Source organism: Amyelois transitella, chromosome 11, assembly GCF_032362555.1.
Source record: "Amyelois transitella isolate CPQ chromosome 11, ilAmyTran1.1, whole genome shotgun sequence".
Lineage (NCBI taxonomy): Eukaryota > Metazoa > Arthropoda > Insecta > Lepidoptera > Pyralidae > Amyelois > Amyelois transitella.
The window spans coordinates 4,665,498-4,691,442 of record NC_083514.1 but is presented as its reverse complement, the minus strand read 5'-3'; the positions used below and the strand labels follow the sequence as shown (position 1 = coordinate 4,691,442).

The 25,945-nt window shown below is 37.1% G+C and overlaps 1 protein-coding gene across 5 annotated transcripts in view; it reads left to right on the top strand.

Moving 5' to 3' along the window:
* Positions 1–25,945, top strand: part of LOC106135140 (potassium voltage-gated channel protein Shab) — a 44,804-nt gene that overhangs the window by 17,941 nt on the left and 918 nt on the right. The window contains exons 1-11 of one of the 5 annotated variants that reach the window (XM_060946612.1): positions 4,657–4,955; positions 16,751–17,000; positions 17,888–18,115; positions 18,534–18,840; positions 21,216–22,062; positions 22,748–22,872; positions 23,211–23,303; positions 23,610–23,687; positions 24,350–24,500; positions 24,984–25,387; positions 25,576–25,648. In XM_060946612.1, coding sequence (XP_060802595.1) covers positions 16,816–17,000; positions 17,888–18,115; positions 18,534–18,840; positions 21,216–22,062; positions 22,748–22,872; positions 23,211–23,303; positions 23,610–23,687; positions 24,350–24,500; positions 24,984–25,387; positions 25,576–25,648 — 2,491 coding nt within the window. In that variant the 5' untranslated portion in view covers positions 4,657–4,955; positions 16,751–16,815. Of the gene's footprint in view, positions 1–4,656; positions 4,956–5,437; positions 5,467–16,750; positions 17,001–17,887; positions 18,116–18,533; positions 18,841–21,215; positions 22,063–22,747; positions 22,873–23,210; positions 23,304–23,609; positions 23,688–24,349; positions 24,501–24,983; positions 25,388–25,575; positions 25,649–25,945 lie in introns of those variants that run through there. The other 4 variants (XM_060946613.1, XM_060946615.1, XM_060946611.1 and 1 more) reach the window with 4 other exon arrangements.

The window sequence follows — 25,945 nt, the reverse complement described above, 5'->3', positions numbered from 1 at the left end:
AAGACCTAATAAGCATCGGAAAACTTAAATTTGTTTATGTATTTAACAACAACAGGTCTGGATAAGATCGGACTGGGTGTTTTAGGTATTGAAAAAAAAAACTGTACGTTAAAAATAAGTTTGTATCAAAATACAGTTATGATAACACCTTATGTACTGAGTAGCATATATAACGTAGAATTCTCTTCCACGCATACGAAATCGCGAGCAACAACTAGTAGAAATATATACACTATTTACGAAATGTAAAATAAGAAATTGGTATACTTTTCAATGCGGTCCACTGTACCATTGCATGTAGATTGTATATATCATTATATCCTGTAATTCTACCAATTGGTTTCAGAACTAGAAGTCGGGATAATATTATTTTTAGATAGCAAACTGAATTAAAAATAACGTTTAATATGATTTCTTCTTGCGGATGTTTAGAAAAGATTTGACGATTAGCGATTGGCATTTGCGATTAATCAAAATAATCCTACACGCATTTTATCCAGAGGTAGAATACCACTTACAAAACAACGTATTTTTGTTTTTGACATTTAATCAACATTATGATAAGAGAGTCTCCGGATAACGCGAAATATGTTATGAAAATTTAATTACGTACGTACGTACTATAGTGTGTACCATACGTTTTATGCGGGTGAACTTGCGGGCGAAAGCTTGTACCTAATACAAGAAACAATTGAAAAAAATATATATCATGTATTTATCTAAAAATTGTAAACCATGGGCATCAGGAATGTGATATGGCGAACGCCGGATGAGTCGCGGTCGCATCACATCCGACAGCTGCGCACGCGAAAATATCTCCACTCCACATAATACTATGTAATGTCCTATAAATTGTAATACTTACTAATAATACTACATAGAAATCCGAATAATACAAAATAATAGAATTTGTTTATCGTTCATTAATTAATTTATATAATCACGTCTATTTCCTTTGCGGGGTAGACAGAGCCAGCAGTCTTGAAAGACTGATAGGCCACGTTTAGCTTTTGTGTTTGGTGGCAAAATTAAGATTCAAATAGTATCAGGTTGCCAGCCCATCGACTAAAAGAAGAATCCCAAGTTTATAAGCTATCCCTTAGTCGCCTTTTACGACATTCATGGGAAAAAGATGTAGTGGTCCTATTCTTTTTATGTTGGTGCCAGAAACCACACGGCGCATGTTTTTCGTGTTTATTACAATTCTGTATCATCTTCGTCACATAACATTTTTGTAACGTACTTAATAACTTCGCAGAGAAACTGATTCATATAAGTTATTACTTCATTTACACTGGTCATAGGATCAGCATGTGAATTGAAATCGACATTTTCCGCTCGTGACGAAAGAGTTAATATTAAACTGCGTATGATATGCAGTAGCCCTGTATCAAGGCGAGATCGAAATATCCGACTTGACCTACGTAGCGTCGCCGGCGCCGGCCACGTTACACAAAAGTGTGACTGAACAGAATTGACATTCTGTAGGACATGATGGAGTTATTGTGTTTGGCAGCATTCCTATTTGTTAATATCTCAATGTTTACACCCTAATGGTATTTTTACGGATGACTGTTACTGAAAGTTGTACAGATTCGCCAGAAACCAGTTTAAGAAGACAGGTGACATTGTGGTGACAAGATATGTTACTCAAGTCACGTACATATCAGTCTTTTCGGTTTACACTAAGATTATATATAAGTTTTAACAAATAACTATATATTTTCAAATAAAAGAATTGTCAAGTATTATAAGCAAGTTAGTTCCGGTCCCGTTTATAGCTTCCAGAATAAAAATTGACAAAATGATCTTTCCTTAATGCGCACGAGTTATTTCTGTAATATCATTATTTTCGGACGTTATTTGCAGAACCACGCTGTTCCCGAGTCCCGGACACAACGCGCGTGTCACTGGACGCCTCCCGTCGGCGCGGGAGTCGATGGCCGGCTTTTGATCTTCCTGTTTTATAACCATTGTTTCTGTCATTGGAAATAGCAGTGTACTTAAAAATACAGTTAGACTCAAGATATAATCGATGTATAAATGGAAATCATTTTTTTTTTATTGTTTATATTTCTTTATTGCAATCGCTACTGACATTCAAGTGCAATTTTATATTCAAAAGAAGAATATTAAATCACGATGACCTAATGTTCAATAGTTAAAGGGATATACTAGACATACATACATACATATAATCACATCTATATCCCTTGCGGGGTAGACAGAGCCAACAGTCTTGTAAAGACTAATAGGCCACGTTCAGCTGTTTGGCTTTAAGATGGAATTGAGATGATACTAGACATGCGAGTTTATTTCAATGAGATAAAAACTTATTGCAATTCTATCTGCGAAGAACTTATTGATATTCAATAATTACTCTTAAGTAAATGATTAAAATATATTAATGATTTTAATATAAATAAAATAAGTTACAAACTTGTATTCACAAATTTGTAAGTAGAGCGCGTTAAAATCTTTAACATACAAATGAAATAACAAAAAAAGACACAATAAGAATTTCAAACAAATTGGAATTTTAAAACTGCAAACTAGTTTAACCTGTTGAGGGCTTGTCCGCTTAGCCTGTAATGTTTTGTGACAGACAAATAGCTGAAGCGGCGAGCTTCGAGCAAAAAGTCGAGCCTGGCGGGGCTGCACGCGAGCGTCCCATGTAGCGTTGCCGAAATATCGATAATTAAAATATCGATAGTTGACCTCGGGAATCATCTATAATATCACCAGTACCAATAACTATAGTTATTTCTAAATTGAGCTTTAATACTATCAATACTATCGGTAGCGCATTAGATATTGAGGTAACAGTAATTAAGAAATGGAGCTTCAATAGAATCGATACTATTGAATGTGCATTCGATATTGAGTTTCGATAGTATCCAAAGTATTGTTGCGCGTCAATAGTATTTAGCCCCAGGCTTCGAAGCGTGCAACCGGGAACACGCCCTGATGAGAGAGAGTATTTAGGGTAACTAGGTTATCGACCCTTTGATACTATCGATATTGCTTTTGTATGTTTTATGACTACAAAAAAAAATATAAAAGAAAGAAAAGATTTTTGAAAGTCTATCGATAGTGGAGCGGCACACTAGTCCTATGCAATCGTGAAGCTCACTCCGGGGACGGCACGGTCGCGGCTTCGTTTTTAACTATCCGTATCATTTCCGTCGCTAAAATGTTGCCCAAAAACGGTTCTTACTCGAAATTGAAACGTTATCAATCTTTTGCTGAACTTACTCCATCTCACCAATAAATATTTCTTACTTTCCTATAACGTCTGGGACGTTTAATACTAGCTTAAGGTCAGATAGATATTATACTCTGAATACAAAATAACATTTGGGTGCCCTTCTATAACAATTGTATTAATTTATCTGAAGTTTTTCTTTCTTGGTATAAGCTAATGTACTTACAGAGGCTATTCTTATGTCCGCCTTTTATAAGTCTCTCTTGTGATTACATACAACGTCGAGCAATATAAGCACTTAAATCTTTTATCGAACATTTCTATTATAAAATATCAAAACTCGTTTTAAACAACAACGAACAAAACAAAATACGTTTCAAAACTGAAATGGAAATTACTTTTGACGGAGGTAGGCAAAATTTCATAACAGACTTTTCATTTATCATATCAACTCTAACATTTTAACTCAACCAGAAAGTATACTAACAGGAAAAGTTAAAAAATCAGTTTCGTGACTCTGGCTGAAAAACCGTATAAAGCCTAATTATACTTTTGAACTCAGCATTTACGCCACTTTCAATTAAAATACCATCCGGAATATCGTCTTCTTTGAATTTAACAAGTATTAAGTATTTAAACTGTGATTCATTTCAGGAATGTTTTCGGCAAACAGGTTCCAAATTTGTACAAAAGCATTAATTTAATACCTACTCGTAGCAGGAGGGGAAGAGGATTACGAGGCATGCATGAATTTAATGAAAGATTCTTTGAATAAACTCATTTAGTGGGCGCTCGTCATGTGAATAGGTGCAGTCAGTGGCAAATTGAATTTCACGAACATATTGCTGTTACACCTGCCTTAGGGTGCAGCAAAGTTTATGAAGTTATGAGAATTTAAAACATGTGAAATTTGGTAATATTGTCATATTGACGAGGTTAGGTATTAATGAGTCTGAAGTGGTACAGCTAATAATGCACCTGGGACTCGATAGTGTGGACGACCGGACAAAGTGGAGAGTGAAATTTCGGAAAGCTGACTTCTTTCTTCCTTAAAGTATGAACATGGGAAGATAAATACAATACAATTTTTATAAGTCAATCAAATAAAGGCTTATCTTTTAAGCGGTAGGTTAGCAACCTGTCCCTATCAGAATCTCAATTCCATGATAACGAACCGCTGAACGTGATCTATTGTATGTTTTGTCTACCCTGTAAGGAATTTAGACGTGATTATATGTAACTATGAAAACACAAAGGTGAGAGTGAGTATTGTGGAGTGCGAGTGAGAGGCCTAAGACAAGCGAGAAGAGCCCGGGAGCTCTGCCAAGAGCACTCTAGCTAAATGTGGAGGACACGTCACACTGTCACGCCGCGTCGGCCGGCCCCGCGGCGCAACAGTTCATTTCTTAATTACTCCCTGTATTTATTTGTGTCGTGTCTTTGTGACGCCTTGTTTGTTCAGATGTTTTACATTTGCCGTGTATGAATCCTCTGTCCAGTTAGTGTATCCGGTTGATTTATTATTTTCCCTTTAGTATCTATCATGTTCAAAGTTTTAGATTAATGTACCTTAACATTAAGTTTGAATAGTTTAAATCATAAACGATTACTACTAAAGTAAAGGTTACATTTTATTATTCTTCACTATTTGATTCTTAATATTAATAACTATACAGTTGAGCGTAGCACTTCAATCTTTACGAGACGGTCGGCTGTACCTACCCCGTAAGGGATTAAGCCGTGATTACAGGTATGTATGTATTTATAATTACTACGAGTATTAATGTTTCAAGGGTCACTTCGACGATCAGGATAATATAGTATAAACCAAGCCTTTATCATCGATCTGTGGAATCTCTTATCATATTTCAACTTCCGCAATATATTGTTTTAGTATTTTTGACTGAACTGAACAAGGTAAATACTGGAGTGCTTATGTGTACCACCGACCTTTCATATACAATAAACATGGAATATATAAATTACATTCACTGGCGGCCGCAATTTCGCTTATGGCGGCCCGTAATTTCAGTAGATATAAAATTTTTAAATGCAAACCGTTCCATTGAATTAGTAGAGTATATATTAATAACAAAGTTATCTGTTTCAATATTTGCAAACCAAACACTGTTATCGTATCCCTCTGATCTGAAATATCTTTTAATATTATCATGAGTAAATAAATGCAGTGATAGCGCATGCATTGTAAAAATAATGTAGTGAATAATATTATATAATGAGTTTGCACGGGCCTTCCACATGTAGGTAATTATTACGATATAAATACATATTTAGTTCTGAAGGTTTTGTCTTTCTCTCTGCAAAATGTTATCACAATCAGTCCAGTAGCGCTGTGATTCCTTGTGCCAGAATAGAATTACTCCACATCTTTCTCATGGATGCAGTATAAGGCGACAAAGGGAAAAGTTATAAACTTGGCATTCTTACTTTAGGCGATGGGCTAGCAACCTTATTTGAATCTCAATTGAATCATGCAATAATTATGCCATGCAGCTGAACCGTGGCCCTTCAGTCTTTTCAAGACTGTTGTTTGTGTCTACCCTGCAGGGGATATAGACGTGATTATATATGTATTCATAATATTGGTATAGAAGTGTAGACTAAAGAAGTATAGGTAGATATACTAATGCTAACATCCTCTTGCAAACCGTTGTAAAGTAAAATGAATTTAGTCATTATATGAACAGGGAAGCGACGCCCCTCCGGCGATCGACCCCAGAGCGCCCGTGACCTAAACACATTACCCCATGCGCCGAGTGAAGCCGGCATCTTGTCTAAATCTACCCATATAACAAAACAGACAAAACAGAAAAAAAATATTTTGTCTTTACATTTAAAATATTAAAAAATATATGTATAATTTATTTTTCGTCTCTCATCTGTCTGTCTATGAGTATTATGATCATGAATATCTCCGAAAGCACTAAATTGATTTACTTCAAATTTTCATCAATCGCCTTGTTAAAACTCTGCTTATCATTTTAAGTTTGTTTCATAAGTCGATCTTGTGAAACTTTTAGTTTGTTTCATAAGGACATGATTTTGACATAATGAACATACTTACATTATAAATGTTACAGTGTTTTTTTACGTCAGACTCATTGAACTAATATCATCCTCTAGTCAATATAGTTCGGGTATTTTCGGGCGAAGTCGCGGGCGAAAGCTTAATATAATTTATTCAACGGCGCCGCAAAGAGACAGATAAACAACAATAATTGCTGTCATTAGCCGCTCGCTCTAATTCGACTCAATTTAATGGACCACGAAACGTGTTTCCTCAAATAATTTGGTTATCGCAGCTTCTCAACGTTAATTATATGGAAAGTTATTAGGTGACAACTAGGAATTAATGATAAAAAAATATATACTTTTTACTTATATCACGTCTTATTACCTTACTAGGTAGACAAACCTAGAAGTAGATAGTTTTGATACTTTCCATTCTTATTCCGAAATCTACTGTTCTTGAACGATTTTTGAAATGGATTCTAAAAATAAGTAATAAATTCTAAACATTTTGTTAATTCCTTAACATTTTGTTATCAACATTCCTACGGCTGGTGATGTTCATGGATATAGACGTGATAATTCGTAAAAAAAGTCTTTAAAAAGTTTTCGTTTCTTATATGACTCCATGGTATGTACCTAATATAGATTGAGTATTGAAGAGTTTTGAAGGAACAAAAACTTTTCAAAGTATCTCCTTTCTTACATTGTTCTGGATAAAGGGAGGCAATTACTAAGAGTCATTAATACTGTTCGATTTAGAAGCCTGGAAATATGAGCGAGTAATTGGCGTCAGATCGTTATTCATTATATTCCAATTTCAATGCAGAATTTTAATGGCCCGGCCACTACATTATTAAGCGCAAATGGCAGTTTGATAGCCACCTATGGTGATACCATTATCGGGTGATAATGATAATTGGTTGTGATAAATATTTTTTGGGGAATGTTGAAAATATAAGCAAAAAGAAATTTCGGTAACTTATATGTTTTAATTATAGTGACGAAATTAACGTTATTATTTATCATTATATAAAGACTTGTGTCTGGCACCGCACGCGTTATATAAATAGTTCATGGCCGTTCCCGCTGAAATTTTGGGAAATCCCCTACTTGTTGAATTCCTAGACGACTACATAAGGCATATTCATACCAAATTTTAGTCAATCTGTCAATTACTCGCAACGGAAGAGTTTTTAAAATATAGGTAGATAAATAACTATCGATTTAATAAATAGATTTTAATAAAAAGATTTTTTGTTTTGTGTAGATAAAGCAAAACTTAAAAAAAGTTTTATGATGTGATGATTCGATGTAATCAGAAACGGTCCAAAAGGCTCGCCTGGTTGTGCATAAAAGCGTGTTGGTCCCAACATTAATGTATGGGACTGAAAGTTGGGTGTGGCAAAAGAAGCACGGTAGCAGAATAAATGCGGTGGAAATGAGAGCGTTAAGGAGAATAATCGGTGTGAAATTGAGTAACTGGATAAGAAACAGCGTGATAAGGGAATATTGTGTGTATATGAAAGAAGATGTATTACGTAAGAGGAATAAGAAAGGGTATGCAAATATGGTTTGGTTTTGTGGAGAAGGTAAGCCTAAGCAAATATACAAAGAGAGTGTGGAGGAAAAGGTTGGAGTGAAAAGGCCTATAATATTGGTATGGTATTTATTTATTAACGTGGGATTCTTCTTTAAGACAATGGGCTTCTTTGGGACCTGTCGCTATGTTTCAATTTCAATCCCATTATTATACGCTATTCGGCTAAGCGTGGCCTTTTAGTCTAGCGATTGTTAGCTCTGTTTACCCGACGAGGGATGAAGGCGTGATATATTCCATGTATTACACTGCATATAAAGACTTGATTCACAGTCAAATGTGTGAACGCAAGTAATATTATTGGAGTAATTAAACGTATTGTTGTGTTAATGCCGTATAAAGTACAAAGGTGTAGTTTTTTTGGAACGTAATGGCGAGACAAAAGGTTACGAGTCAGCATAGCAACTTGCTACGGGACATAGCCCTAACCTAACCTAACCCATAGGTTACGCGCTCAATATGCTACGAAACGCTCTACGAGCTACCCAAGCATCGACTGCTGTACTAAAACTAGTAGCTATGTTTCTAATTAATGTTAAGTAGTTATGTTACAATTCTTGTTTTTGTTTGCTGAAATTTTCATACAAATTTACTTTATCATTTATTTCCTAAATATAAATGTGCGTGCGGAGAAAACTTGTGTATAGGAAATTTAATTATGATATGTTTGTATTTTCTATCAGCTGAAGCTTTCATGGATTTTTAAGTACAAGGTAAAATAATCTCGAGCGCTACATAGCCTTATTTTGTTATTCAAATATTCTTCATTACTTTCAAATTTACTCAGTGTACACACGTACACAATATTTCTAATTCTAACGATGTTGCTAACAGTTCACCAGTAAATATTGAGATAATTTAACAAATTGCTATAAATCGCTATATGGCGTGCGGCCAAACTTCAATAGAAATGAATATAAGCATGATTCAGCGATTTTATATCGCCATGACATTTGTCCGCAGCATTCTTATCCATAACATAGTGTTAGTAATGACGCAATGAATCATAGACTTTACACTAATAATTTTACTGGACATTTGTATCTTCATTTTTAAATAATATATTGTAGCCGAGAAGGACATTCTGGCAATAAGCAATACAAATATATCATAAAATATGAAGAGATTTTATAAATAGAATAACTGGAAAATTTAGTATACAATCCATTTATTCAGTAAAAATATTGCTAAATACTCAATATTGATAGATTCATGATCACAATTACAACCATAACGATAAGATCTAGTTACGCCTGTGGGCAGAAAAAGTAATAAAATATATTCTACAATATTCTTTAATGCCATGAAGCTTTTTGGCAGAGTATGGCAAAGAGAAATTATATCCAATACAAATTGGTTCCAATAATAAAATTGGCGGCTGTTCTTAAGGCCGGTAAAGCATAGATTGAATCTAATTAAGGCTCCATTCCAAAGTCATGTATTTTGGCTGGCGGAAAAAATATTTATAAAAGTTTCTTAAGTTTTCAACAAATTTCTGGATTAAATTAAAAACTTGAGATGTTAACTCTATACCTACCATAGATATCTACCTATCCCATAGCCCAAGTCTTGAGCTAGCTCTAACTAAAGTATAGTTAGAGTTACTCGTACCTCAATCTTAATTTGTCCCGTAATTTTTTTTCTTATAAACAAAAGGATAATTTGAAATAAATCCACACAAAGCCTAACCTAGAGTTGAAGCTAGTAATTTGCATGCTACATTTGAATAAGCGCTATTTGATTGGAAGCGATTATACGAGTAAGCTCTCCACACGGCATCATGAAACAAAGGAGTGGCGCCGGATCCCGCGGGTAAGCCTTTATTAACGATTGAGAGAATCCAACCCCTGCTAAATGTCATTTTGATAAAATGTAACCCTGAGTGGGGATCGCCGCTTTTAGCCTATTATAAATACGTAGTCGTTTGGAATGCGGTCAAATTGTGAAGATATAGACAAAGCTTTGAATACACTGCGGTGATATGAATTAATTCATAGAGAATAACATCGAATGCACTCGGTGCAATTCCTCTTTCCTGTGACCTCTGCTTTATTTTTATTTGAAAATGAAATAAAGAAGCGCATGTGGATACTTGTCCGGCAATGCCTCAGATGCCTCGGTATCAGATTCATATATAAGTACATTTAGTCACATCTTTACCCCTAGCGGGGAGCGCGGAGCCAACAGTCTTGAAAATACTGATAGGCTACGTTCAGCTGCATGGCTTAAAGATGGAATTGAGATTCAAATAGTGACAGGTTGCTTATCCATCGCCTACAAGAAGAATCCCAAGTTTATTCTGGAGTTTTGGATTGTAAATTACTAATTGTAAAATCACATAGGAATTTATTGTGAAAAGAAAAAAACAAGACTTTACATCGGTACTTTGCATTACACAAAAATAATTTGTGATGAATGTGGACGAAACGAATAAAGTCTACATATGTGAGATCCTGCTTCTCCGGAAAGGTGATATTATTATGCGTTTGTTCATTAAAGATAATCTCTAGTCCGGTCAAGTTAAGGTGATAAGGGTAAGGTTAAAATATTAATCTCGCTAAGATAAGGGATATTGCCACAAGTGTAGTAAATTAGCAAGCAATCCCGCAGTTCCCGCTGTGCGATGATTAACTTTGCGAAGTATTCTTGGCATCAGATATTTACAACCGTCGGCTCATCAGTTCCGCTCCTTCAGATCAATAGGGAGGTTGTCTCCACCCTAGCATCACAAAATGTCGAGAGTACGAAAATGTGACCAATATACTTTTACGAAAAGTAACGTCAGTCATTAAACTAAACAAGAACATCACGATCATAGAGTTATGCAAGTGCAAAGGTTTTGCACTTATTTAATATGTCATTTTCGGGTTTGCTTTCCTCCATAAAACAAATAAAACCGTTTAAGTATTTATTCTACACCCTACTATTTTATCCAACATAGCAAACCTATTACGTATTCCTTCTCGTTCTAGCAACAGAATGTCAATTTTATGCAAATTGGATAATATACTTACATCATGAGGGTGTACATTACAACGGCAGGTTGTTTCGTGTCGTGTAACGGCGTCGTGGCGGCGCGGAGATCTGCCAGCGGGCAGACGGAGTGGCGACGAGATTGGAGTAATGAGATTTAACACACATTTAGCGACTCCTTACAGATGTTGAGCCTTAACATAATGTCATCTTGATGGTCATATACTTACAGATGTAAAGGTGTTTGAAAAAATAACAATCTATCTCGGATTTCTAAAGAGTTTTCAATTTATTCGTAGTAATTGAAAATGTTTCTTCTTTCTAATATCAGTTTCGAAAATGAAAAGTTGTTGCTCGATAAATATAATTTGAAGATGTGTCAGTGATTTCAAATAAAGTCATAACAGAAAAAGAAAAAGATTTGCTTTATAATGCGGAAGTAATTAGATGCCGGAAGTGTTAGCTTATCAACAAATTGATCAGCCACAAAAAATGTTTACGTGCTTACTCTAGTAAGTAAGAAATTTAATGACAGAGATTAAAAATAAAGCTCACTGTTTTTTGCCAACAAAATAAATTTCTAAGTATTTAACGCAAACATCACATAAAGGAAATAATATGAGTTAACATCTTAAACGCACCATAAATTTGTCTAACTTATATTAATTTTTCTGTTCCCTGTTGCAAACTCAGCCGTTATGCTTTGAGTCCAAGATCTGCTTCCTGACATTCCTTCTCACCATCTATATATGTATCTATCATTCAATTACATTTAGTTCGTTGTCAACGATTAGGCGGTTTTGCGTGGTCGCAAAATGTTACAAGACAAAAATAAATGTTTTGTAGAAACAAAGACCAGCGCTTTAATGGTTGACATGATGTTATATCAGAGTGCAATGAATGTCTGCTCTATAATTAGATTAGGGTCGATCTGGCGAAGGCTTGATAAGCTCGGTCGGCGCGCCCCAGTACCGCGGCCCGCCAATCGATTGCGCCCCCGCTCCACTACTCTCGATTCACATCATAAAACGAGATACTTTACTTGCAAATGTAAAAAATGTAACGGTTTTTCAAGCATCAAAATAACCCCGCAACATGCTAATCGATTGTGTTTACACTCTCAATTATTTTTAATCAAGCCGACACTCCAAGTTACACTCCAATATTCTCGATTCAGATTAAAACATTAAGTACAGAGACATTTGCGTTACGAATGTTATGAAATAAAAAAATGTAGTAGTAGTAAAAATGTAATATAGGTTATCAACAGTGAAAAGGCATCGAATTCATTTTTATCGAATATAAATTAAAATAACATTTATGATACCTGTTAAATACAACGATGCTAACAGACAATATATTTGGGATTGATTTTACACTAGCACCATATATTGTGTTGAAGTTTAAACATATAGTTCTATAAAGTCATGTTCTCAATTTAGTTCCATTCCATTTGTTTCAGTAGTTTTACGGCATTCTGAGGCGAAAGGGAAATCGGAGCGGGAACGAAATACCTCACCATTCATTGAGGTTCCTCGATTCGTTTGGAGATAAAACGTTTGCTAGACAATGAGAACAAAAGAAATTGGTTTCCCAAACTCTAATAAAATATTATTACAATCAGATTTGGGTATTTGCAGTTTTAAACTCATAATCTATGGATGTGGATGAAGCAAAAGAGCTGCCTGCCTACCCCACTGGTAAAGAAGCGTGATTTTTGTTTGTTTGTATAATATATTCAATTCTTACCTTAATTAAAAAAAAAGAATAATGTGTATGTATATAACGACATAAATATTAACCAGTTATAAGTAGTTAAAATGCATAATTGCGTGATGAAGAATTATTTTTTTCATATGCATAATTTGATGACTGAGGTGCACTTTTTTAATATTACGAGTATAACTAAGTACTCCTCTTTTTACACCTCCAACTTTATTTTTATAAGAATACCAATACTCAAAATATTTTCGAAATAGGTACGCATAACATTTATTTGAAAAAAATTGTGTTGTGAAATATTAAATAATAGTGGTTCTGAAATATTTATCTATTAGAATAGGATTACTCTATGTATCAGGATTCCCTTCGCTCTAATCTCGGTCGGTATCTGAATGAAGTATGGGTCCCCCGACGGTATTTTGGAAAGTCAATAAACATAAGCTGGTACAATCTTCACGAGATTTGAATTTTATTCATTAAACATATTTTTTAAATAAAATTGTTCTACGAGAAATTTTTTACAATGAGGTTTATTTATTCAGATGTCTGTGGGTATGTGGTATAAGTGAGTGTTTGTTACGTAAGTCTATATGAAATTTTATAGATATGGTTTTTGTTTTTAAGAACAGTCTTCAAAAAACAGAGCCTTATTTAAATAAGCATCAGGAATGATCTATAAAATTTATCAGAAATGCTAGATTGTTCGTGGAATATATATTCTGTTCAAAAAATTATGAACTACAATGCCAGATATGTTCTATGAACAAGAAAAGCATTAGCAGTCGCATGCAGAGAAACTTGACCCACCTATTATTTTGGTTTGTATGTAAAGGGGTTTTTCTAACGTCGACTGTACCTACGTCGGGTGTCCGGGAAACCCTTACTATCGATCTGAATCGGCTGCCAGCGCCATGAAATTTTAATGTCGCCAGAATAGGTCATCACACGCATGTACAATTGTTGCTTACAAGTAAATACTGCCTTCATTCATGTTATTTGCTATCGTACTGATACTAGGTTTGGTTGAGATGTCTCTACATAATTAAGTTTAGGTTATCGTTATGTTTTTCGTCGCTATATTTTTTCGCAGGTCGTGTTATTATGTACATCTTTATTTCCCTATGTTATGTATTCCCTTACATCAAATATATCTTACATAGGTTATATTTTATCGGGAAAAAGTACAAAAAATTTTGATTAAAAGTTTGTGTCAATATTTCAAAGGGACGAAATTAGAGGGAAAGGAGTCGCGTGCTATAGAGTTTACGATAATAATAATCATAAGTATCATATAGAAGCTATAACTGAATCAGAAGTTACCATCGGAATAATGTCATAAAAATATAATTATTTGTGTGGAGGAAATATATTAGTGAAAAGGTTAAGAGCAGGGCTGGCAAGGGAAATAGGTCGAGGAGGTCAAGGTATAGGTTAGCTAAGGGTCGGAATATATTCTTCCAGTCATGTGGTAACATGAAACTGCGACCTTTGATGGGTAATCTTATACATAATTTATAAAACAAAATATGTTCTCATGGTTTCGTCTAAGTGTTTAAGGATCGGGACAAGTGGAAAGACGCAGCGTCTGCTTACTCCACCGATAAGGAGGAGTGATTATATGTATGTTTTTGTGTATACAGAAAAGCACCATAGCTCCTTTTTTATTCACAAAAACATTAAAAACAAATACATTAGCTAATTGTATTGATACTGTATAGATGACGACAAAAAAATTATGTAATCAATTTATTTTTGAAAATTCTTTTTACCTTTTTATTTTTATCGCTAGCATAATTGGATTTTGAACTTACAAACTTACTGTACGTGGCAAAAAACGTACCAAATTACCATAAATTGATTCACTACCGCGTATTTTGTAAAATTGTATCCTTCCTAGAGAGTAAATACCAAAGTGTTCCATTAGACTTGATACCTATAAAGCGCGTATCATAGCGTCGCATCACATTAGCAATGAAACACGCAAAGCACATTGTCAACAGTCATTGCGTGAACCATATTTTATAAAATATTCTTGGGAATTTTTAATGCAGTGAAAAATAATTAGTTTGGAAAGTAGTAGTTATCGGATTATTTGCATGTAAATTCAATAAAATAATTGAGCTTCAAAACTTTGAAATGTCCTTTACATTGAAGTTAAAATACTAGTATTTATTATCGAAGAAGGCGTCAAAGCATGTCTGCTGCCGTACATTATGTTAAGGCGATACATCATAGATTTTGGGTCATTTTCACTTGGTTTTTTCTCATAAAATATAACTTGCATCGTTTCAATATTTTTGGATATGAAAGTAAATATATTCAATTATATTTGTGGAAGATGAAAACACGATTGGAACAAAAATCCTCGATCAAAAAAATTCAGGAACACAAGTCTAGATTTCGATTATTTATCTCAAACTATAAGGATTTAAAATTTGAATTTTGTACCAAATTGAAGATCATTAAAAAATAATAACTTCTGGAAGATGAAATTTCGATTGGATGTTTTGTTTAGACGTAATTAAACTAAATAGATGAAAACAGGAATTAAAATTGTTGCGACAATAGTACTGGACAGTAGAGTGTTGACACTTTATCTCTGTCTCATTCCTACACGACCGGGTGGGATAAAGCGCTATCCTTTGTAAGCGTGCCTTCACTCCGCGGATCACATTCTCCGACGCAGGACCTGTGCCAATCGCTCCGAGCGTCGTTGAAAAATATTCTGCGAAGTATTTAATTTCCCACATTCATTTTGTTTGAATTTATTTCTGTACATAATTGTCAGCTCAGCTTATTGAATTGTGTCGTTGATCTCTGAATCTTACGCGTCGCTTTTCCGCCGGACGGGGTGATATTACGTAGGTATTTAGGATCGTGGATTTTGATACTTTTTTTTTTTGGTACTTTCTGAAATATACCTATTATAGATAGTTTAGGTTAGTTTTTAATACAGTTTTTTTGTTTCGTTTAGTGTAAATAGGTGTATAATTTTACGTCATGATAGCATGTTAAATGTTAGCATGTTAAAAAAAAACCTTGAAAGAGCTTCCCATATGGGACAATTAAGATGGTGGGTACTAATTACACTTACTAATAGATAGACATATAGATGCCTACTGAGATTTTCTCCGCAAACACTGAAGGTGAAAAATATTTCATTTGATACCGGCTTGTGGCGGGGCGGCAGTAGGTAGATAGATAGATAAAACAACAACAAACAACAGCTCCGCCGCCGTCGGTTATACTGTCACTAGTTGTTGCCCTGGTCTTTGCCTACGGAAACAGTACTTTTTACTGGATGATTGTTCTGTCTTTTTCTATAGGTACTTACTCCTAGGTAACTGTATTATTCAGGGTACCTCCTCAGCTGCAAGACGTCGCAGGGTTTATTTTTCTTCGCTTTCTTCATTTGGCACGATCACAGTCATTATCCCATTATTTGATTGTTATTAATTTTTAGGAAAAATAAATTGTCTCCGATATCGTCGTTGACAATGTCCGAACAGAGAAGTGCGGATGGTGTGGAGTCGACAGTTGATATTATGGACTTAGATAGTCATGGCATTATTCCGACGCCGACATCAACGACAACCCAAGATAGAAAACCATATATAGAAAACCATAGGTTCCGTAGCCATGGCTACGGAACCCTAAAAATATATGATATACATTACTATGTAAATTACCTTTGATTGAACGAAATCGAATAAGTAATTACGAGTAGTTTTTTTAAAACCATTACAAACTTATTCATTTTATACAAAATTTTTGCATACATCCGCAACTATATCATTGCTTATAATGTAATTTAATATATGTATGTTTTTTTGTAAAATTATTTTATTGTATCAAAAACAATAAAATATTCTGATGCGGACTCCATTACATTCGCAAACTTTATTCGGTACGTGAGGTCACGCGCCAGCGGCTACGGTGCAGCGGCGATCTAGCGGGCTGGTCGGGGGTGAGCCCCGCGCGGGGTGAGCCTCTCGCCCGCATCGAGGTACATGTAATCTGAATGTAGCGCCTTAAATATTGACATAGGAAAAAAAAGTCTTACTTTTGCCAATGTAAATATTTTCGTCATGTGGCATTTGGCGCATATTTAGGTTTATACAAATATTGAAATATTAAAACACAAATGTATTTAAATGAGTTCGTCGTAGCTATATTTCAACCTTCAACTTGCAACTTTATGTTCTATTCATTTTTTACAGATAAGCGCGACGACCGAGCTTTCGAGCAGATGAGGCGCCGGCGGTCGTCGCGATGAGCTAGCGGCATGGGGGGCGAGGGGGCGGGCCGCGGCGCCGCGCGCTGGCACGTGGGCGACTCGCCCCCGCGCGCGCCCATGGGCTTCGCGGCGCCGGCGCCCGCGCAGGATGCGCTGCTCGACCGCGGGCTCGCGCCTGCGCCTGCGCCCGCGCCCGCTGCCGCTAATGTCAGCCTGCAGCGGGCGCACTCCAGGTACTATTCAATTTTAATCATGCATATATACATATAATGACGTCTTTGATGAAGGCCACGTTCAACTGTTGGATAGAATTGAGATTTAAATAGTGACCGGTTGACAGCCCATTGCCTAAAAGAATAATTCTAAAACTTTATAAGCCTTTCCCGTCTTACCGTCTTCGTTTACTCTGGGAGAATAGCAGCTAGCACGCACTATGTTCTTCCTTCGTTACCAAATCAGCATGGAAGCCTATCCTACTAAAACACCTTTGAACGATTGACCCAACACAAAGAGACATAAATTTTCTGGGCTAGTATTTATTTACAAAATGTCATATTTTTTACTTAACTTATTTTAGTGTCAATGTTTTTAGATTTAACTCGCCAAATAACCTGTCGTCAATTTTATCAAAGGCTTTTAACTTTTTTAACCAATAAGTTAATAATCAACTTGAGTGTTAATGTTTGGCATCTGGGGCCTGACAACTAACTCATAAAATAAGTATAAAACATGTCGTAGCTTTACTGCTACGCCGTAGAAGTTATAAAGTGTAGCACACCGCAATGCAAGCGCTACGCAGCCCCTATAAGCGACGTGCAGTCCACACTACGGTTGTACGAAGTTGTTGCTACGAATCCAGCTCTGAAAGTGCTGCGCCGCCTATCTATTTGGTTTGCTTCTTCGGCAGTTTTACATTAACATGTCAAAGGGTTCCCAAAGGGGTTTTGAAAACGCAAGATAAAAGGTAGAAGACATTATGTATTGATGATTTATCACCAAAAGTAATAATGATGAATAAGTCCAACCACATCTATTGTTATTTTTTATTTGTTAAACAAACTAACTATGTATCACCTAATGAATATAATACAGTATATAAAAGAATCATTGACATTTACAGGTCGATGTCGTCACTACCGCCCGAGCCGTTCATGATGCTCCGCGCCAAGGCGCTGAGCAAGCGAGTCATCATCAACGTGGGCGGAGTCCGGCATGAGGTGCTCTGGCGGACTCTGGAGAGACTTCCTCACACGCGCCTCGGAAGACTCCGTGACTGTAACACGCACGAAGCCATCATAGAACTCTGTGACGACTACTCGCTACAGGACAACGAGTATTTTTTCGATAGGTAAGTAATATCGTCATAAAAATATTTTAATCAAAATTATAGCTATTGCACAAAAGTATGAATAAAAAATAACGTACATTTACTACCCACGTGAAAAAAAACAAGCAAGCTCATAAACATAAAGGTTCTGTACAGGTAAAAATTTTTGAGTAAGTATTTACCAATACAATGCAATCTCAATAGTAGTTGGCACTTTGGTAGCACTGGCTGGAAAAAAGACCATAAAGAAAAATTAACACAAAAAATTATTGGCGCGAACGTGAGAGTTCCAGATTTAAACTTATGTTTTTGATTTATACAGTTTACTCGTACAATTAACAGCACGAGTACCTAACATCGTAAAGATCGCAAAAGGGTTATTCACCTAGGTGTAAGTTTTTTAAATTATGATAACAAGTATAACACTGGTTTTTTACAGGCACCCGAAGAGTTTCAGTTCAATACTAAACTTTTACCGTACCGGCAAATTGCATTTAGTAGACGAAATGTGCGTTTTGGCGTTCAGTGATGACCTGGAGTACTGGGGCGTGGACGAATTGTACTTGGAGTCGTGTTGTCAGCACAAGTACCACCAGAGGAAGGAGCATGTTCATGAAGAGATGAGGAAGGAAGCAGAGAGTTTGCGTCAGCGCGAGGAAGAAGAGTTTGGACAAGGAACCTGCGCGCAGTACCAGAAATGGCTCTGGGATTTACTAGAAAAACCAACGACGAGTATAGCGGCCAGGGTAATGTATCGACTGATCTTATAGCTAAGTTACATAGTCAATACTAATCTTGTCTCTCTAGGAAAGCTGCCAAGGATGTATGTTATTATATGCAAGAGGTATTAAACCATTTACTACAAGTAGTTTAGTTTTGCTCAATTGAAGTCAGTGGTACTTATAACAACACAAACATTCGAAATTTCATTAGTGCACAACTATTTCACATGCAAACTGACAATAGAAAAAAACTAACTTCTGATAAACGACTATCTTAAAATTTTATTACTGAACAAAATATATACTGATGTTCCTAAATAAAAACGTACACGTGTTTCTCACACACATATTTGTACATAATAATCAATCAGCATTGCACAGTGCACTTTGCGAAAAATTTGGTATCTACACTTTTAGAATAAACGTTTTATGATACTTTTCCTACGCTAGATTTTTTAAAACGATATTATTATATAATTTTTTCCACACACCGCATATTTACTATTCAAACACAGTTTGTCTTATACATATGTACGTACCGTAGACATTGTATTTAGCTTATTTATTAATGTTATTCACTTTATACTGGTAGAGTTGATTTAAATTCTTACAAAGAATTTTTACAACATTTTAAAAAGTTAATAGTTTAAATACCTTTTTTACATATTTTTTACTTATGGTTCAATATTTTAATGTATATTATTATTGTAAATGGGTTCTTACTTTTTCATCTTCCTATAGTGTTTATTTTCATTAAATATGCAAGAATTTAAATCGGATCTTTGACGATTTCAAAATTATTTAGGTGTCAAGTGTCTGAGTAGATGTGGTATATTTTGTATGATATTCTACTATGTGTTGTGATGTGGTGCATGAATAACATCTACGCTGTCTCCCTTCGGTGTTGTATGTCTCGTGTTAACCTTTTATGGAATGTGGTGTTGTGTTCTCGCGACCATGACATGATCGCTTTTGTCGAAGCTACATTTTGATAAAATTCTTCCGCTTAGTATAGTAGTATTCCTTTCTCGTTTTCTAAAACTGTTTCGACAACAGCGGTGCCGATAGAGCGTAAGTATCATTCATTTGTTTATAATGTGCTACCTATATAAACAAAAAAGAAAAACTTATTGAGTTGGTATATTAGATCGAAATATTTTTTTACATTTGTGTTAATAAAATACAGAATTTTGAATAAATATTCATAATAGCCTAATATTGTTGAAAACATGTAAATTTTGTGTAAATATTTTAAGAATGTAAGCAATATTGCTAAGATATTTTTGCAAGTATTTCAATTTCATTTGCGTTTTATGGCGATCCTGAGTAATTAAATGAAGTTATATGTGCATCAAATTCAGAGACCGCGCCTGTGAACACCGATGGATATTACCCATGAAGCAATAACTTATCGCATATATTTTCTATGGATTTGCCTTAAAATACATTTGAATAAATTTATTCTAACAACCCTACTGTGTTCATAAGCCAAAGAAATTTTAATATATTTTGTTACAACAAGATCAAGAACGACATCTAAAATGCCATTTTGTTAATTTAATATTATAAATGTTCACAGCCGCGTCGATTTTTTTCTCTAAAGGAGAATTCAAAAACAAAGCTTAATTGTTGTCGCCAAGTTGCAAATATGGGATGGGCTTCCGCAATGTTACCAGCCGCCGCCAACGGCGCTCGCGGCCCGCGTGCGTTGCGGCACGGGACGGGTCGCGCGCCCTGCGCACGCGCGTGCCCAGTGCGCGCCCCGCGCCCGCGCCGTCTCCCACTACGGCTGAGCGCCGCTCCGCCGGCGTCCCCACCCCTCCGCTGCTCTCCACTCCTGGCTCCAGCCCCATTCCCCAACTCCCTGGATCTCTCCTTTATCACGAACCCACCAGTGCTTCCGCTTCGTGGTACTGAACCGATTAACCGAGCGACGCGGGCGATGAACGGACGCGCGTGCTTTTCCGCTCTGTCTTGTGGCGGTCGAACGCCCGTCCGTTCACCCACATGTAATTTAACTCGACATTATTACTTATCTACACCTCGAACCACACAACACTACTTACATAATCACACGAATAGATGTTATTTTTACACCAAAATTTAAGCAATATTATTAAGTCGAACCTATAACATAAGTTATTATTGGCTTTAATCGTTTTACATGTATATATACTTTACATAATATACTTACCACGATACTTATTATCGTAACATACCAATGTACAAATAAATAGGCATACATTGTACAAGTAGCTCTGTATAGACACTTGCATATAAAGATTGACACATGTGGCTATTTAATATGTACCGAAGCGACCGTAGCAGCAACACGTGAGTGTGCCGCCACGGCGGCGACCGGCGCCGCGAGCCGGCCGCTGACCTCCCCGTGCTTGCAGGTTATCGCGGTGATCTCGATCCTCTTCATAGTGCTGTCCACGATAGGGCTCACTCTCAACACCATACCCTCGATGCAATGGTACGACGAAAAGGGCGCACCCATGGACAACCCGCAACTGGCCATGGTTGAAGCTGTTTGCATCACCTGGTTCACATTAGAGTATGTGCTACGATTCAGTGCCTCGCCGGATAAGTGGAAGTTTTTCAAGGGTGGACTCAACGTCATAGATTTACTGGCAATATTACCCTATTTCGTATCTCTTTTTCTGCTCGAAACGAATAAGAACGCGACGGACCAATTTCAAGACGTGCGTCGGGTTGTTCAAATTTTCCGTATAATGCGAATATTGCGCATTCTTAAACTCGCGCGCCACTCCACCGGACTGCAGTCGCTCGGCTTTACACTCAGAAACTCTTACAAAGAGCTCGGACTGCTCATGTTGTTCCTCGCAATGGGAGTGCTCATATTTTCCTCACTGGCGTACTTTGCCGAGAAGGAAGAACCGGGGACTAAATTCATTTCCATCCCGGAAACATTCTGGTGGGCCGGCATCACTATGACCACAGTCGGATACGGTGACATTTACCCCACGACCCCGTTGGGCAAGGTCATCGGCTCAGTTTGCTGTATTTGCGGCGTGTTGGTAATTGCGTTACCCATCCCGATTATCGTCAACAATTTCGCCGAGTTTTACAAGAATCAGATGCGGCGCGAGAAGGCTCTGAAGCGGCGAGAGGCACTGGAGCGCGCCAAGCGCGAGGGCTCCATTGTTTCGTTCCACCACATTAATCTGCGCGACGCCTTCGCTAAGAGTATGGACCTCATCGACGTCATAGTTGACACAGGTCAGTATACATTAGAACCTTTGCTTGCGCTGCTTGTTCAGTCCATGTCATGTGTCCTTTCGCGAATGCAACCTATCTTCACCGCGCACGCATGTCTCACATGCTCATCTTGCATTGTGTTATGAATGTTGAATGAACGCACGTCTAATCGTTTAGCTCTCCGGACTCGCAGACATCTTCAAATCCAAACAGTTCACGTTACATCGCAGCTACAGCTACTTCACTCGTTCGTTCCGACGAGGTGCACTCAGAGTATTTTATTCATTGTCTTCAGGTGACAAGTGCGTCCTCATTGAGGCAAGAGACGACGCCAGATGAGCTACTTACTACTATCGCACACTCGACCCTTTTTGTTATATCGTAGTTGGGTTCGAGCTCGCGTCGCGTGTAGCTTGCGATGTGCGACGAAGACACTCTAATCTAAGGTCGATTACATTGTCAGCGTAAGCCTAACGCTTCTAGAACTAACACTTCCTATGTGGACTGTTCGATGTGTGTATCCGGAGGACGCTGGATTTCATTGACTGTTCGTGTGGAATGTGTGTTGTGTAGTCACGCTGCTGTTTATTGTCATTTGTCAATATTAAATATTGTATATATTTATGTAATACAAATATCGAGTTTTGTAAAAGTATTCGGATGGGGAATGGAATGCGTCGCTACTTACGCTGGTGTGTGTCTCCAGGACACCAAATGTCGCAGGCAGACGCTACTAGCTTGGAGGGCGAGGAGCCGGCGATCACGGGCTGCTACCGGCAGTATGAGCACGCCATCACTAATAAACTACAGCAGAGTACTGACCCCAACCAGGTGAGCATGTCCGCTGTTAGATTGGTGCGTCTACGCCATGAACATTGCCACGTAATACCAATGACCGGTCTTTACGACTGATGAATTCGAGTTGGTTGTTTATTTACCAATTCTATTTCTCTTTATTTTTCAATTTAATTGGTAGTTCTTGGTGAATTTCAGTATTTTATACTGTCATGCCATCCATGTACCTGCTTGTATTTTATACCTACTACAATTAATTCTTAATTTTTATGTCTACATAATTTGTCACGCCACGCCAAACCGTTAGTGATGATGGTGGGACGCACCAATATATAATTAAGCAAAAGCTTGCCGGTAAAACTGTAAGGTAATAGTTTCAGAGCAGTCCCAAGAAAGAGCGCCGCTACTCCAACGAAGACCCGGGCTCGCCAGAAAAACACATGCTCATTAATCCTGATCCTACACCAGTAAGAACCAACGATATTATTGCTAAAATTGTGATATCCTAACAATGGTAGCACTCTGACTATAAACTACAGCTTTCAAGTTCTTTTTCGGTACGATAAAAATTTATCAAAGAATTGAAACATGCATAAAAATCATCTGATGATATTTTGTTTGTTAGGAAATAAACTGGGCAATATAAAAAACCCCATAAAATATTAGCTTATGAAGAATTCTTATGTACAATGACGATTATTTTGGCAACTTATTAACAACATAGCTGAAGTGTATAACAATATTATAACCACTAATATTTACTCTTTTTTTAGGAAAGGAAGATGGCTGAAAAACAGCTTGACTTGGAACAGCTGCCTTCTGAGTTTGAATGTTGTTTTTGCACGTTTAAGGTACTAAAGTTACTAATAATACGTGTATTATGAAAGCTAAAACGAATAATGGATTTATATTGATTTGCATGTTTGGTTTATGCTGTGTTTTTAAAACATGAATAAAATTATGCTTATCCGTTAGTATTTCTCAAACCAGAGGGTATAATGTAAGTATATTTTAGTGAATTTATAATTTAACAGATAAAAAAAGTTATTCAATGTTTTTATGAAGTTAATATAAGTGAATGTCATACGATGAGCATAGAATAATTCAAGTTTACATTCTTTACTGTTGGCTTTGAAGCTATATATACCTATTTCTTTACTTTTCAGTCTTTTTAGGGACTTGCTATACCTAGCAAGTAGCTCGGGATCGTGCTCTCGATCATCCCAGTGAACATATTCCAAGAAGAACAAAATCCTGCACTTATGACAAATCATTTCCTCTGGCGAATATTACCGATATGCTATTATATTTCTAAAGTGTAGTCTAATTTTTCCATCTGCGTGATATCACCTAAGTGCACATACTAGAATATAGGTAGACATTTTTTGTTGGACATCATCTGATCATCCTTGGGTTTTATATTCAGGTTGCCTCCACGAACAACTCCACATTTATTTATACTGTATCAAGTCCCACAAGTAAGAACGAATTATAACATACCTCTTTCCTGTAGGGATACAAAGAGTTTATCGATGCGGAGCAGCTGATGCCAATGTCGACGTCGGATCTCCGTCAGCCGGTCTGCGTGGAGCTGGCGTGTTTACAGCGACACCCCGCGCCCCGGGCGCTGCCAGAAGCAACCCCCAATAGCCTCGACAGCCCAGGTGCATATCTGAACATGTTTCCGTCAAATGTAACCAATGAAGCATCATTTTTCATGTAGATTATCATTCCATACTTTAAGAACCTATTCGCGGCTGTAATATACAGGCAAAAGTAAAGAACAGAAATAATTTTATTTGTTAAGTACCAAAAAAGTTGTGCATTAAGTAGTATGTTCATTATCCGTGCAGCACATAAATTATTATTTTCATGCTCATTGCTTACATTTGAAAATAAATATTTTTTATAAATTAATTCTGTATGAAACTGTATTCTAGTAAATCTCCTGTAGATACTTACCCTGGAATACTTCTCGAACGTTGTTCTCCGTTTATTCACTCGTGCCAACACTTGTCGATGTCTTCCTAGCACTCGATTTTTTTATTTACGACCTACTTTATATCTTACGTGTAGTATGAATGGGCAGCACATACCACTCGATCGGATCGTGCGCGGCTCCATATACGTCTTGTCTTACATTGCAGATACATTTGCGTCATGCCTTACGCACCCTTTTCCTTCAGAGGGCGACATCGCATGCGAGAACGACTCGTCAAACTTGTATGTGAATCCCCTGGATGGTAGCGGAGGCACCGGAGCGGGCAGGGGCGCTGGGGGGCCGCCCGAGTTTAGTGGAGTGCGCAAGAGCGCGTCCGGGGATGGGGGCGTGTTGTGTGCGAAAAGTTCGCAGGCTGAGAGTTCCCCGCTGGGGTCCAGAGTTAGCCTGGCGGTGGGGGGCGCGGCTGCCATGGCGGGGCCCGTGACGGCCGCGCGGCCGCTGGATGCCTCCCGCACCAGCCTGCCACAGCCACTCGAAGACGCCCTAGCCAGCCACGGCATGCCGCCCGACGATTCCAAGCCCAAACACAGAAAAGCGCGATTTCAACAGGTAAGTAACGTAGCTGCGTTTACCGATCGGCAAATTATCGCACGAGTATTTTCCTTTTTAATTTTTGTGCCGTATCAGATCGTTCGTGTTTGCACGGCGTAGAACACTGTTGTTAATTTCAAGTGCCTGTGTAGCCTTCCGTGTAAATGTTTCTGTTTATAGTAAGGTTGTAACAATCTCGCCCGCAGGACTGGTCGGAGGAGGAGAGGAGGCCACCGAGAGGGATAGCTACGAGAATAATCAACCATCACATCCTCTTTGGTACTTATCATCTAATTCAAATTAGTAAAAGTAGAGTAATTCAGATAATATATACCTACTTATAATTAGATGTTTCTTTTTTTTGTGGGTCTCTGGTCTATACACTCCGCATTTTTGAGAGGCTTGCATGGTGATATGGATATACTTAATAATAAAATCTTCATCCCTTTGGTTGTTTTTTTTTTTTATTATTGGGACTTTAAATTGATACAATAATATTATTTTGTTTGTTTTGTCTTAGTCGAGCTTTCGAAAAACAGAAGCGCAAAAGGATTGTCTATAATATATCACTTCGGT